We start from the raw sequence: 14,520 nt of genomic DNA on the forward strand, positions 1-14,520 counted from the left end.
TGTCAGTTCCATCTGGTGGACCCAGCCTTCTCTTGTCTAGGCTCTGGTAACCTAGTTGTACATGTGCTATACATGGGGTGGCCTTTGAAGGTTCAATATCTGCAGGTGGTGCAGAATTCAGCAGCCAGATTGTTGACGTGGGTAGGACAGTCACTCCATACAACACCAATTCTGGCACAGCTGCACTGGTTACATATTAGTTTCCGAAATGCTGGTTTTGACCTACAAAGCCCGATGTGGCTGAGGACCACCTCTTCCCCACATGAACCAACCCAGACCCTGTGAGTATTATGTATTAAATACTTAGTATATCAATTTTCTGAATACCTCTTATGGTGCTTTTAGAAATGCAAAACCACAATCTGTGTCAAACTAGATGGATCTGACTTATGTATTGCACTACTTACCTTGTTTACAGCAATGTGGTTGGGTACGGATGTGCATCCAATGACCCTTTGCCGAACAGAAGTTATCTATTTCATTTAGCACATCATGGATAGGTAGTATAACAGCTTCAAGATTAAAATCAACCACAGTGCAAGTTACCCATGTAGTCCTGAGTTTTGGCTGAGGGGATATGCAAAACAACACACTGGTACTCTAGTTATTGTTAATAATCTGCTGGGAGCCGCCCAGAGTGACTGGGGAAGCCCAGCCAGATAGGCAAGGTATTTATTAATTATTATTATTATTATTATTATTTATTAAAACAGGGTGTGTGCTGTCCATTATGGTTACATGCCAGTAGAAAGGCAAGGCTGCATCTAAAAGTGAGCAAGGTGGCAGCCATTCCACCATCACTGGCATGTACCCTATTCTCCTACTTAACATTCATTTAAATTCTCTAACAATGCAGCCTAGTCACCCCAAGCAAACTGCTCTAGTATGTTACAGGTAGGTAGCCGTGTTGGTCTGAGTCGAAGCAAAATAAAAAAAAATCCTTCAGTAGCACCTTAAAGACCAACTAAGTTTTTATTTTGGTATGAGCTTTCGTGTGCATGCACACTTCTTCAGATACACTTGAAACAGAAGTCAGACCCTGTGATAAGGAAGGAATTTTTTTTTTTTTGCTCTAGTATGGGCATATTACCCAACCCCACTGTTTCCTCCCTTCTTTGAGAATAGACATATTGCAGTAGCATGCTGGGGGGGGGATCTTCACAGGTATCCATGGGAGGTTGCTACCTACATATTTGGAAGGGGGGAGGGTTAATCCAAGCATAGGCAAACTCCAGCCCTCCAGATGTTTGGGACAATTCCCATCATCCCTAGCTAACAGGACCAGTGGCCAGGGATGATGGGAATTGTCCCAAACATCTGGAGGGCCGGAGTTTGCCTATGCCTGGGTCAATCCTTTCCTTTGCAGCTGCCATGCTTCCTGCATCAGCTACTATGTAGGGTGTGTGTGTGTGTCAGTCAGTGTCAGAGCCAACTGAGGGAAGCCACAAGCCACATGCAAAGACAAGTGACGTTGGCATTAAACACTGATACAGTAATAGCATACTAACATTGATGAGACTAGAAGCATGGCTATCAAACACCTGCTTGCTCTGCCATAAGAAAATCTTGCATTATGTCTCTAGGAGCCCATAATCTCTAGAGCAAGCCTACCATTATCTTGTTTCAAACCAGACTGAGTAGGAACTATCCTCTTTGGGCTGCTGGAACAAAAATGAAGCAGCTCTGAGTAAACCACATTTGCAAAAAATTTTGAACAGGCACAATCATTCCAAAATTTAGCAACATCACTAATGACAACCAACTGCTTTATTGAGATTAAAAAGCCAAATGGTGGCTGAAGAAGACATCACTTTAAGGGTTGTGAATAATACACACATTTAAGATTTGCTTGAATAATTAAGTTGAGCACTAGTAAGAAAACTGCTTCTGAATGTTGGTTTTAACATTATTTACAATATGCTTGACTTGGTTTTATTATCTAAAATTATTACAAAAAGATCACAAGTTCATTATTTTACAGGTGGTTAAATACCTTTGTAGGCTACCCCTCTGAAACATATACAAACTAGAACAATTACATTATATAAGCTTCCAAACCAGAGATTCCTTACAGTCTAAGAAGTAAAATGATAACCTACTAGCATCCTGCAGCAACCAATGTATTTACATTCTGTGAGGGCAGGAAATTAGCATTTACAGTAATTTCATTGTAAAAAGCTGCTATACAGTAGGAGTTATCAAGGAAATATTAACTAGAATATGCATGTGTCCTTCTGTTCATATCATTAGCTAGAATTTGTACTTCATTCAATGAGAGATTCATTAATTCACATTCTGATCCTGTATTCACTCTCTTAACATGATTTGTACTAGAAATTAATAAGAGGGTGTACTTAAATTGAACAGGTATGAATTCTTATTTTAAAAACAGATCTGCATGAAAAAGGGGTACCTGATTATAAACATTGTTCTGTAAACTTCAGTCAGTGATCTAGGTTTTTCTTTTAACCAAATGAAGAATCATTCATCAATGACAGCTGTTTAGCATGCTTGTTAATCTTCATCTAAGTATATACCTTTGGACACTAACCCCATCCCCAATTCATTCAACGCAAACTAATTGGCATTTTTATGAAACCATGATCTTGTTAATTTTCAGCACAGCTGCCATGAAATTAGAGCACATGTTTAAGCTGTAAAGCAGCAAGCATTGCCTTATAGGACAAAAGCCAAGATGAACAGGTAGTCGAATTAAATCAGAAGGGAAGGAAGAATGAAAAAGGGTAGCAAAAAACTTGTCCTTCGATTTCCAGGCCAGTCTAGCTACAGTAGTACTGCATCCGATCTGTTCTCCTCCTCTTCCGAGACTGAAATTCTTCAAAAAACTGCTGAATGTCTTCTCTCTTAACAACCTGGTGGCAAGTAAAAGTAAAAGAAAATAATGGAACTGACACATTTTAAATGTAAGTTAAGGCCTGGATGAAAAGCATAGGGGTTGCTAATAGGGCAGAAGTCAAGGCCTTTTATTTGGGATGCTAAACAAAGTTCTGAAAGTCAAACTACTAAAGGTCATTTTGAGACATTATACTTTAAAATGAATTACTGAATCTGTTCTGAAAAGTGGCTTAATTCCTCCTAAGGGCTCATGACAGCTAATACTGTACACATATTCCTCTCACCTCCATTAACATCCTTAAAACAATTCTATGAGGAAGATATGGCCCAAGGTCACCAGTGAGCTTTATGAGTGACCTGAGAAACTGAGGACCTAAGCCTTACTTCCAATCCTCCTACAACAGAGTATGATTAATCTGTAAATCAAAAAAAAGAGAATCGCGATGGAGTTATATACTTACTGTTCCGTCATTCGCAAATCTTCTCAAATAGTCTGTCAGTTCTGTTTTCAAGTCATTGTATTCTGGATTTTAAAAAAGGTTTTTACTGTAGTTGTGAATTTACTTAATGGATTGCTTTTTTCCCATTTAGCTGATTAATTGCAACCAAATATAGTCCAGGAAAAAGGCATCATTTAACTTACAGTGGTACCTCTACTTACGAATAACTCTACTTACGAATGGAGCTCCGTCCGCCATCTTGGATGCGGTTTAGATAGGATCTTTTCTACTTACGAATTTTTTCTCCCAATGCATTCCTATGGGATTCGACTTGCAATTTTTTTTCTACTTACAAATGTGCGTTTGGAACGCATTAAATTAGTAAGTAGAGGTACCACTGTATACTGCTCCTCTACCTCCCTGCTCCTCTGGTCTGCTTTTTTGCTCAACATATCAACTTAGTTTAGCATGGATTGTCCATTAAAGGGAAGTAACAGTACCACTCTATTGAGCATTGGCCAGACTACACAGAGTACTGTGTTCAGTTCTATGCAACACAATTTAAGGAGGACATTGACAAGCTGGAATGTGTGCAGAGAAGGGCAAGCAAGATGATCAAGGGTCTGGAAAACCAAGCCTTATAATGGAGCAAGCTTCTTTTCTCCTGCTCTGGAGGGTAGGATTTGAACCAAACCAATGGATTCAAGTTAAAAGAAGATTCCAACTCAACATCAGGAGGAACGTTCTGACGGTAAGAGCTGTTCAGCAGTGGAACAGGCTACCTCAAAAGGTGGTGGACTCTCCTTCCTTGGAGGTTTTTAAGCAGAGGTTGGGTGGCCATCTGTCATGGACGCTTCAGCTGAGATTCCAGCATTGCATGAGGTTGGACTAGATGACCCTGGGGTTCCCTTCAACACTCATTCCACGCATAGCTGTTAAGTTCTCCTTTTTAAAGGGAAATTCCCTTATGCTGAAAAGGCTTCATCGTGAGAAAAAGGAAAACTTGACAGCTATGATACTATGATTAGCAGTCTGAAACCAAGCTGCTGCATTCTGCATAATATTCTGCCTAAGCATTCCCCAACCTGGTGCCCTCCCACCAGCTGCTCATTGGGTAAAAAGTATAAAAGCTCCATCACTTACCACTGATTAGCTCCACCTGCTGGACTCTATTCATGCTGCTAAGTGTGTCCATTAGAGGATCTCTTCTGTCTGCTTCCTGGTCACTTGTCCCTTTATTCTCATAGGCTAAGACTGTATCACATTCCTCTGTTAGAAATGGGACTTCCAGGTCACAATACATTTTCTAAAAAACAAAAGTTTACTGTCACCTCAGGGCAGCCATTCTATCAATGGGATACATAGGAAGCAGAGCTCACTCCATCAACTCTGCTATGACAGTCCAGCTCCATTTCTTTTACTCTTCCCTTCCTGACCTGTTTATGCAAGCCACTCTGGGAGCCTCTGGTATACAAATGCAATCAATCAATGATATACACTTCCCTTCTTGGGAAAAAAGTTACTAAGGGTGGTATTCAACTAAGTTTTACTCAGACTAGACCCACTGCAATTCATGAACCTAAATTATGCTTAAACGTATTTGACTACCACCTTAAATATTTCCAAATGCCTCAAAGGAAGAGGCATTGTGCAGCTGGAGCCTGCAAGTTTCAACGCAAGCCAACAAAAGGTGGAGGTGACAATGGAGCCAGGCAAGGAAACCTAGGCAACGGGATACAAGGCCAGCAAATGTATCTGGATACAAGGCCATCAAACATATCCACACAGGATTAAGAATTAAAGGGCAAGAACAGAGATAGAAGAGGAAATGCAAAAACGGGACATTTCTCATCTACTTCCTCTCCCCCCCCCCCCATGTATGCATAGAGCTTTGAAATTTGATGACTAGAAAAGAGACTCCAATTATGAACCAAATGAATAGGCAAATTACAAGCAAGCATCACTCTTTTTTGTAACCTGCCCGATACAATTCATTATACTTTTTCAGACAAAAGCAAGTTGAGTATCGCAGGGTTACGCTTTCCCATTCCTTCCATTTTTATTCAGCCTCTTGGCGAGTTCATAGGTGAACTGCATTCTAGATAGTTCTAAAGCAAACATGAAAATTGGAGATATTCAAAAATACATACCACACATTCTTTGCAGGTGCACAATTTACTTCGCCAGTTGTGTGGCCAAAAGGTGGCCCTATTCTTCTGTACATACTGCTTGGCTTTAAGTTCTTGGAATCTGCAGGTAGATTCTTCATTCTTAACTGTCTGCTGCAAAATGAAAGGTCAGTTTCTCGTCCATATCCTAAGGTGTTGTTCATTCTAACCTGCGCACTTCTTAGCTTTCTGCAAAGTTATTACAAATCTGTGATCTGGTAGCAGTAAGATGATAGTAGTGCCATAACTTAAAAATGGAATATGCACATGAGGTTCAGACTTGAATTTAGGTCTAGGGAACCAGGAAAGCAAGCAGAGTAGAAAATACCTCACCAAGCCTAACTTCATTTATTCCTCCTGAGGTTCCCAAAATATGCCGTGTTTCTCATATTATAAGTCATGTCTTATAATCTTTTTTTCTCAAGAAAATAAGCCTATGGCTTATTTTCGGGGGGTGTCTTATTATTTTTTTAAAAAATTACAGTATGGTACCTCCCCTGTCCGGCGCCCGGAACTGGCTGCTGCTGCGCTGCTGGGCGCGTTGTCGGCGCTTCAGCAGGGCACGCTGCTGGGTCCTGCCGGGTCGGGGCTTCACGCGGCGCGCGCTGAGGCTCTTGCCGGATCCCGGCTCAGAGCAGCGCGCGCTGCGGCTCTTGCTGCGTCCCGCCGCCGGGTTGGGGCTTGGAGCAGCGCCAGCGCCAACCCAGCGGCGGGACCGGCGGGACCTGCAGCGCGCGCGACAGGAAGAGGAGGGACCAGCGAGTGGCAGCCACGGCGGCCAATGAAGGCTCGGCCGGGGTTTTTTTGTCGTTGTTGCTGCGTCCCGCTGCGTCCCTCCTCTTCCTGTCACGGCTCGGCGCCCAGAACTGGCTGCTGCTGCACGCGTTGACGGCGCTTCAGCAGGGCACGCTGCTGGGTCCTGCCGGGTCGGGGCTCCACGCGGCGCGCGCTGAGGCTCTTGCCGGGTCTCGCCGCCGGGTCGGGGCTCGGAGCAGCGCGCCCTGCGGCTCTTGCTGCGTCCTGCCGCCGGGTCGGGGCTTGGAGCAGCACGCACTGCGGCTCTTGCCAGTCCCGCCGCCGGGTCAGCGCTTGGCGCGGTGCATGCTGCTGGACATTTTGGAGGGGCAGCAGCAGCCGGTTGCAGGCGCTGACAGGCATCTTCCTCTTCCATGGCGCCATCCAGACCTGCTCCCACCACTACGGCTTATTTTTGGGGTATGTCTTATATTTCTTCAACTCAGGAAAATCCTGCCATGGCTTATTTTGTAGGGATGACTTAAAATATGAGAAACACGGTATTAGCCTTTACGTTCTTCCTAGACATTGTATTGAAAAAAACCCTCATCTGGATAAATCTTGCCAAAAGAGGAGCTCACAGTTCTTGCTTTCTTAGCCAAAAAATGCACAAACATTGTAGCACGGGGGGGGGGGGGGGGAATCATTTTAATACTTGCTTTCTGACTCTACAGGCACATTTGCCATGAATCTTTCTGTTCATGTCAGTCCCAGTTGTGACAGTATCCAACTAAGGTCTACTCAGAAAAGACCCATTAAAATTAACAGATCCATGTTAGTTACTTCCATCAATTTCAGTGGTTCTACAAACACTGGATACAACATATAATTATTTTGAGTCTGGGGTTCCCATTACATTCCCCAGTTGCACATGTAGCTATTGGTGTCAGGCAGTTCCTGTATGGCCTGGACACTAGGGTGTTCATACACACAAAGCGGTGTGTTTGTCTGGCAGATAATTAGCTGAATTACATGAATTTACATGCTTCACAAAGAGTTACATGCTCACGTAATTTTGACACAAACCTTTCTCCTCAAAATTGCCTTTGTAAGGGCAAAGGAGGCCACTTTTTCAGAGCTGTAGGAGGACCTGTCCCCTAACAGAAAGTCAATGTGTGAAGCATTTTATTCCATTTTTATTCTATTTTATATATTTTATCTTTTGTAACGACCAGCTAGACAAAATAAATAAATAATAACAATTATTCTCTTGCTCTGAGCACAAAAGAAAGAAAGATTTTGACCATAAACTACAAAAGAATAAATGCAAAGCTCACCTCAGAACATTCAGAGGCAGAGCTGGTGGATGGTTCATTATTGTGTGCTGCTTTTTCTTCTTCGGTCTTTATTTGATTATCTATACCATTTTCTTTTTTTATTTCTTCAGTTTCTTCAACATTCAGCACAACTTGATCTTCAGCTGCAGGAGTAACTTTGGTCACAGTGTGAACTGCAAAAGACAGACATCCATACTTAATATTGGCATGCCTGCACTACAAAATGTTATTTCAGTCTCAAAAACCTGAAATGTTATTTCCATCTCAGTAGTGGCGCCCTCCCTGTGGAACACCCTCCCTTCAGATGTCAAGGAGATAAAGAACTATACAACTTTTAGAAGACATCTGAAGGCAGCCCTGTATTGGGAAGTTTTTAATGTTTCGTGCTTTATTATGTTTTATATATTCTGTAAGCTGCCCAGAGTGGCTGGGGAAATCCAGTCAGATGTGTGGGGTATAAATAATAAAATTATTTATTTTTATTAAATATCAAAACGGCTACCCACAACAAAAGGTCAGGTGATACACTATGCCTAACATTAAGAAACCTCAAAGAGCAAGAGCACAATTCAATCAGACAAAATTAAGACTGCTGCAACCTAAACAAGTCGAAGTTGCGGTAATTTTAATGAAACTAAGATGGGTTAAATCCAAAAACTTGCATTAACTAGGCTGAGCTACTGCTCCAGGTTAAAAATATTAGCACAACAGCTGCCCTTATTCTCCTCACCTGCTATCTGTGAGGCATATGCCCATAGGAAAGGGCAGCGATCCATGCAAGCCTGACACACCATTTCGTGAAAGTCCCCACTTTCTGGCGGGATTGCACCAAGATGCTGGAGGTGGAAATGAGAACACACAGGAAACACATATTAATAACAGATTATTCTGCAACAACAAAATGGGAAAGCAGTGATCCTCAAGCACTGGAGCACATCTTTTTTCTTCTTTATACTCTAAACTAGGTACGAGCAGACCCCAGACGTATGGAATCTTTAGAAGTTGGCATTTTATTTGAAATGAAGTCGGGTACAAAATAGTTCATAGGAGTGAACTGGTGGCATTCATCTGTCTCGGGAAAGAATGGAGGAGTGAGCCTCTGGGGGTGAAGTCAAACTGTTGGGAGAGTTGTAGCACTCCAAATTAAGTAACAGGGTATCTCTGAGGACAGAGTGGCTGGGGAAACCCAGCCAGATGGACGGGGTATAAATAATAAATTATTATTATTCTATTATGTTCAGCTCAGGAGTTTGTTTTAATACCAACTGAGTTCACAGTCCTTTCACACAAAAATTCACTCCTAATTTTCCCCTGGGAGGGATGGGGGAGAAAGAAGAATTTAGCTTAGAATCCTGAAATTCAGCAATCTAATTAGAAATTGGGAATCAAATATTCCTTCATATTTAATGTAGATAGCTCCCCTAATCTTACTTCTGCCCATGGCATACAGTATGACCAAGGCATTTGTGTAAATGAAGGGTTAACTTTATTTTACAATATTTCATCCTTATTAGAACATGTAATGGCTAAACTTCATCTAAATGTTGCCTATTCCAATAAGGAGATTTAACTATCCAACTGTAAACAGTTTTAAGTGTATAGGTTTGCAACATAAACTCAATTATTCCAGAGTAGTGCTTGAGGGATCTATGCAATTATTTTGAATTAAGGAGGCTGAGGAAGCAAGCCCTGTACAAGTTAGAAAATCTGGTCTGACAGGTTAATTTTATCACTTTAACATTTCCAACCCTTTCCATTTAATGAAGTGATTTTATTACATGGGCTTACCCTTCCATGAAACCAGTCTTCACAAACTATGCACTGGATCATTTCATCTGGAATCTAAAAATAGAGCCAAAGTATTACAAAATTATCTTCATCAGGCTACCTTTGAATATGGTTCAATGAGTGCAAAATGGTGCTGTAATTTGCTTATTGAGAAGCCTGAGATAGCAATCTCCTCAATCACCTATATTAAAACGTCTGTGCTGCCTGCAGATTCATTTCCATGGTTTTAACTTTTAAAGCCTTAAATTGTTAGGGTCCCAATTACCTTAGGGGTCACTACCACCACTACATTTTGTAATAGTGAACTCCATAATTTAACTAAACACCGTGGGAGTAGTACTTATTTTGTGTCTTTTCAATCTTCCAACATTTAGCGACAATGGATGGTTCCAAGTTCCAGTATTATGAAAAGTCAATTTTGCCACTGGGTTAGCCTAGAGAACACGATGAAATATCCTGGATAAAAAATACCCTGATGTTGCCAGTTTGTGCAATTTCTTGTGTCATGGCACATGATCAGTAGCACTGTACATATTGCGGAGCTTTATTTTCCTCCAACTATTATGTCAAGCTACCAACATGAGTCTGACCAAACTGCGAGAGGCAGTGGAAGACAGGAGTGCCTGGCGTGCTCTGGTCAATGGGGTCACGAAGAGTCAGACATGACTAAACGACTAAACAACAACAACCTATGTCAAACATCTCTTTTTGCTCATTTTTAAATGGATAACAAAACATAGTAAAGTTACTAAAATTTACTAGAACTGCATGCATATAAAAATATTTGCATGTACAAGACGTCAGCATCTTACCTCATCATCAGGATCTGGGTAAGGTCTTTTACAAACGCAATATAATCCAAAGAAGTTATCGTTATATTTATTTGCTGGATTCACCATTGCCTTCTCCTAGAAATAAGTTAGGACATATGTCTTAAACAAAAAACAAGAGGAAAACAAATACTCTAGAAATAAAATAACAGTTAAATCATGGTAAGTATCTTACTTTTAGCTATCCCAGAAAGCTAAACTTTGCTATTAAATCCAGTCAAATTAAATGCCTATCACATGTCCCTTACTGAACCTCACTTCAAGCCTGAAAACTTTATACATTCATACCTCATGTTGAGTCAGCTGCAGGTTGCGTTTTTTCATGATATGAACGTGGCAGAACCGGAAGTGTTTTCTTCTGGGTTTCGCTGTGCACACATGCGCAGAAGCATTCTGCGCACTTTGCGCATGTGCAGAAGCACTCTATTGCGCTTTCGCAAATGCGCGAAAGCACCGCTCGGGTTGCGGACTTTTCGGGGTGCGAACGACACCCCGGAACGGATCAGGTCCGCAACCTGAGGTACCACTGTATATTCTATTAAACCTTTGAGATTTTGGAAGGGAAAGAAATTGAGGTAATCAAAAAAGGATGAACTGTTTTTTCCTTGAAGGCAGAGTCAAACAATAAAAGAAAGAAAAAAAAGAGTTCCCTCAACTGAAGTTAATGGAGACTCAATGTGCCCATCTGACTCAGATGCCATCTCTGGATTGCAAGCTGTGACGCACATTAAGAAACACACTCATATTTCTCCAAGGACTTGAGTCCAGCAGGTTAATAAAAAGCACATTAATATCATGTTAATGTGGGCGATATTTGGTTTTCAACATCACAATATATCACCAGCTAAATATCATGGTATCTCAATATATCCCAACATACATTGGCAACAGCGGAGAACCTTGCTAGCAGATCTGCGGTGGAGGGCCTTAAAATTTAAGGAAGTCGTCGATTTAATAAAAATATTAAATACACTTCCATATAATTTTCAACTAATTCAACTTATTTACTACTCAGGTTGCATCTGCTTCCCCACTGAAATCTAGGCATGCGTAAGCCCCACTGAGTTCAACTGAACTTACTTCTACTTTCCTGGCAGTAAGCCTCACTGAATTCCCTAGGGCTTGCTTGTGAGTAGACACACATGTGCTTGCACTGTTTACTGAAAAACACCCTCCCCATGATTCTCCCATTTCAGCATAAGGCAGTCAGGTAAATCTTCACCCCTCCACCCCCACACAGAAGGGCCTCCTCAAAAGCGAGATATTGCCAGCAAAGTATCTGTAAAGTATCTGTTCAACTGAGCTACTCCCTGGGAAGCTGTTAAGTCTCCACCTTTTGTTCACTGTATATTGCCTTGTTGAAACACATATCACAATGTTATTTCAATACATGGTATTCAAGGATATGCCTATTTATAGCACAGCCCTAGTACACATCATCTTAATAATCCAGCAAATGAAATCTGCATTTCCATGCATAGTCAATCCAGATGTGAAGGGGCATCTGGATGTGGTTCCACATCTGCAATGAACTGACCCATGAAGGTCACTAGACACTAAATCAGGCTTCCCCAAACTAAGGCCCGGGGGCTGGATGCGGCCCGCAAGGCTCTTTTATGCAGCCCCCGGCAACCCCTGCCACCACCTGCTCTTAACTGCACGGCATGGCATGGCACGGCTGCCCACTTCCGGGTCGTCAGAGCATCGGAAATAGCTTCTGCACATGCGCAAGCGTCATTTCCGGCACACTTCTGGGCCGGAGGCCCATGCACATGTGCACAAGCTATTTCCGGTGTTCCGGTTACCTGGAAGTGTGCCGGAAATTGTGTGTGCGCACGCATATGGGCACACGCTCCCACGTGCTCCGGTCCACAGTGCAATCAGCGTTGGCAGCACTGGCCTTCAGCGATGGAAGTTTGGGGACCAACAGCTACAAAGAACTTTGCAAATTTCATTTCAATCTCACTTTTGAAATGCGTGTTTGAGAGAGGAGAAAAGAAATTACAAGTAAAAGTTCTCACACTAAAGAAACTAGAGTTGCACTGCAAATATACTCCAAAAAGGAGACAGAATTATACTTACTGGAAGTAGTTTGCATTGCAGATTTTTGAATTTGCTGTTTCCACAATCACAGCGGAAGTTTCTAAGAGGAAAAAAAAGAGCCAGAGTTCCGACATGGCTTTTTTAGTTTTAGGAAGATCAGTTACATCTCAGGAAAGTTAACCGCATTCATAAATGGATGAAAAATCCCTACTTCTGACCAGGATCATTCAACTAGACCCAAAAAGGCTTTTATCAAAGCAGACATTTGATTTACAAATTTGATGATTATTATACTATCATGAACAAGATCAGAGCATGTCAATTTGGTGAGCCCGTAGCACTACTTATTTTAGTTGTGTCTCATTGGAGGCTCATAAACAAACAGCTGCAGCCAAAGGTTTTTCTTTTAAACCTAACATATCCAATAGTTTTCTATGTCTGCTAAACCTCAGTAACATTTTTCTCGCAGTTACAATCCTGAGTTTCAAAGCATTCTTCTATACACTGGCAGAGGAAGAGAAGTGCGGGGAGCGCACCACCCCCGGCAGTGCAATCCCGGTGGGGTGCCATCGCAGCTGGCTTCCCCCCCCCCGCGCGCGCTGGGCGCCCTTGTGGACGGCGTGTCACGCCCCCCCGAACGTGCGCCAACCCCGCCCCCGCCTCCAGGTGCTGGAGCATGAAGCTCCACCACTGCTTGTATAAAAGAGTTACAGTGGCAACAAAATGGTAATTCTAGTTTAGCTGCATTAATGTACAGTAGAGGAAATAAATTTATTTTAGTTATCCTCCTTTACTATTGCTGGCAACCCTGAGATCATTGGATGGAATAACTGATTTTAGGTTTTAACTGTAACTGGTTTTTTAAAAATAAATAAATAAACTGCTTTATGTTTTGGTTTTTAAAACTGTAGATCTGTTTATCACCCCGGGCTCCTTCAGGGAGTGGGATATAAATTCAATCAATCAATCGTTACCTTTTTGTATACAGCTCAAATAACTTGTGGGTGCCATGACATTCATAACTGCATGCTAAACAGATCCCTGCTGGTTCTTCTCCTGGCGGCGTGCACGTACTGCAGGCATACAAGGCTTGCCTCTTTACAGCTCCCTGGAAAAGAGGCAGCAGCATAAAAATGGAGATGTTAGGGAATGGCAGTCTGGGAATTTGAAGTCAAGCAAAATTGAATTCTGCATACAGAAACCAAATTTTCAAAAGAGATTCCACAATGGCTCTCATGTTCTCAAGTAGCTGTGTCCTACAACTTAGGACTGATGAAATAGTTCCAGATTCAGCCAACAATATGTGTCCACATTAGAAATTTCACTTAGGCAGCTAAAATAACTGGCAGCCAGAAAATGCTGTATACTCAATGCCAAGTTTGTTTCTGAAAAGGGAGCAAATGGACCGGGGTATTACATAGTATTCTATAAGTGCACTGCAATATAAATAAGCTTCCAAATAATCCCATATTTTCATTATCTAGAAAACAAGCTACTGATCTGGGGGGGAAAGTCAGACAAAGTAAGAGGAAAGGGACAAAATTGCCCTTGCCTAAGCAACAGTTGGAGGCAACTTGAGGTTACTGCAAGATACAACCAAGCTATGTGACGCCTAACTTTTTTGCATGCGCATGCCAATATGTGAAAAAACAAGAGATGCAGCCAGATGATCAACAAACTTCAGAATGATCATCACTGGCTAGAATACACTCCTGGAGCAGTAAGAATGGAGTTACGTCAAAATCATAGTAAAAAGAGAGTAGGCAAAAGGGGACGTTCGTAACTACAATATTAAGTACACTGTATTGTAATCTTTTAGAACACAATAAGATTCCAGTGACCATTCCATTCCCTTCATTTCGTTTAACCACACTAAAGTCTGATCACCATGGGACCACAAGAACAAACCAATGTGTGGAGAAAAGATCCCAGGCGATTGGTTGCCCTGCAAGAAACTATTGCTCCGTAAGTCCTTTTCCCGGGGGTAAAAGCCTAGCTACCTTTTCCATACAGTACAGTATACGCATTATGCTTTGACTTTATAATCCACGCACATCTGTTAACAGAGTCCCACCTACCCACCCACTTTTCCAAACGGGGTTTACAAGCAAAACTAACAAAAGCACGAGGTCAGCTGAAGAGAAAAACACCAAGATGTTCGGCCGCGGTTGAATGGAGCTCGGCTGCCGCGTTGCCATCTTGTTGACCACTGCGGATGCGTTTCTACGGAATGTTTGTTTTTTTTATATATATAATTGCATTATAGGGTTTACGCTGCACTTGCGAGGCTCTTGTTTATTGTTTGTCAGCCACTTTGGGATTC

General features: G+C 42.0%; 1 protein-coding gene across 2 annotated transcripts; it reads right to left on the reverse strand.

Annotated features, from left to right (window-relative positions):
• Positions 1-1,749: 1,749 nt before the first annotated feature.
• UBR7 (ubiquitin protein ligase E3 component n-recognin 7) lies at positions 1,750-14,408 on the reverse strand. 2 transcript variants are annotated; one of them, XM_060272186.1, is made up of 10 exons: positions 13,172-14,408; positions 12,237-12,297; positions 10,137-10,232; positions 9,325-9,378; positions 8,267-8,372; positions 7,537-7,709; positions 5,447-5,575; positions 4,440-4,602; positions 3,318-3,379; positions 1,750-2,873 (listed from the first exon to the last, which is right to left on the reverse strand). In XM_060272186.1, the coding sequence occupies exons 1-10, from the start codon at positions 13,324-13,326 to the stop codon at positions 2,781-2,783; spliced, it is 1,092 nt and encodes a 363-aa protein (XP_060128169.1). In that variant the 5' UTR covers positions 13,327-14,408; the 3' UTR covers positions 1,750-2,780. The 2 variants fall into 2 exon arrangements, with proteins under 2 accessions (XP_060128169.1, XP_060128166.1); XM_060272183.1 differs by having other exon boundaries at positions 5,447-5,578; positions 13,172-14,291.
• Between the last annotated feature and the right edge of the window lie 112 nt (positions 14,409-14,520).

The sequence above is a fragment of the Zootoca vivipara genome, chromosome 1 (assembly GCF_963506605.1).
Source record: "Zootoca vivipara chromosome 1, rZooViv1.1, whole genome shotgun sequence".
Lineage (NCBI taxonomy): Eukaryota > Metazoa > Chordata > Lepidosauria > Squamata > Lacertidae > Zootoca > Zootoca vivipara.

Bases quoted from the DNA above. Each gene is read 5' to 3' on its own strand.
- UBR7 (XM_060272183.1), bottom strand. From the start codon at position 13,326: ATGCTGCTGCCTCTTTTCCAGGGAGCTGTAAAGAGGCAAGCCTTGTAT. The intron at 12,298-13,171 runs GTAACGATTGAT...TTTTCCTCTTAG, and splicing joins TTTGAGCTGTATACAAAAAG to AAACTTCCGCTGTGATTGTG. The intron at 9,379-10,136 runs GTAAGATGCTGA...CTCTATTTTTAG, and splicing joins ACCCAGATCCTGATGATGAG to ATTCCAGATGAAATGATCCA.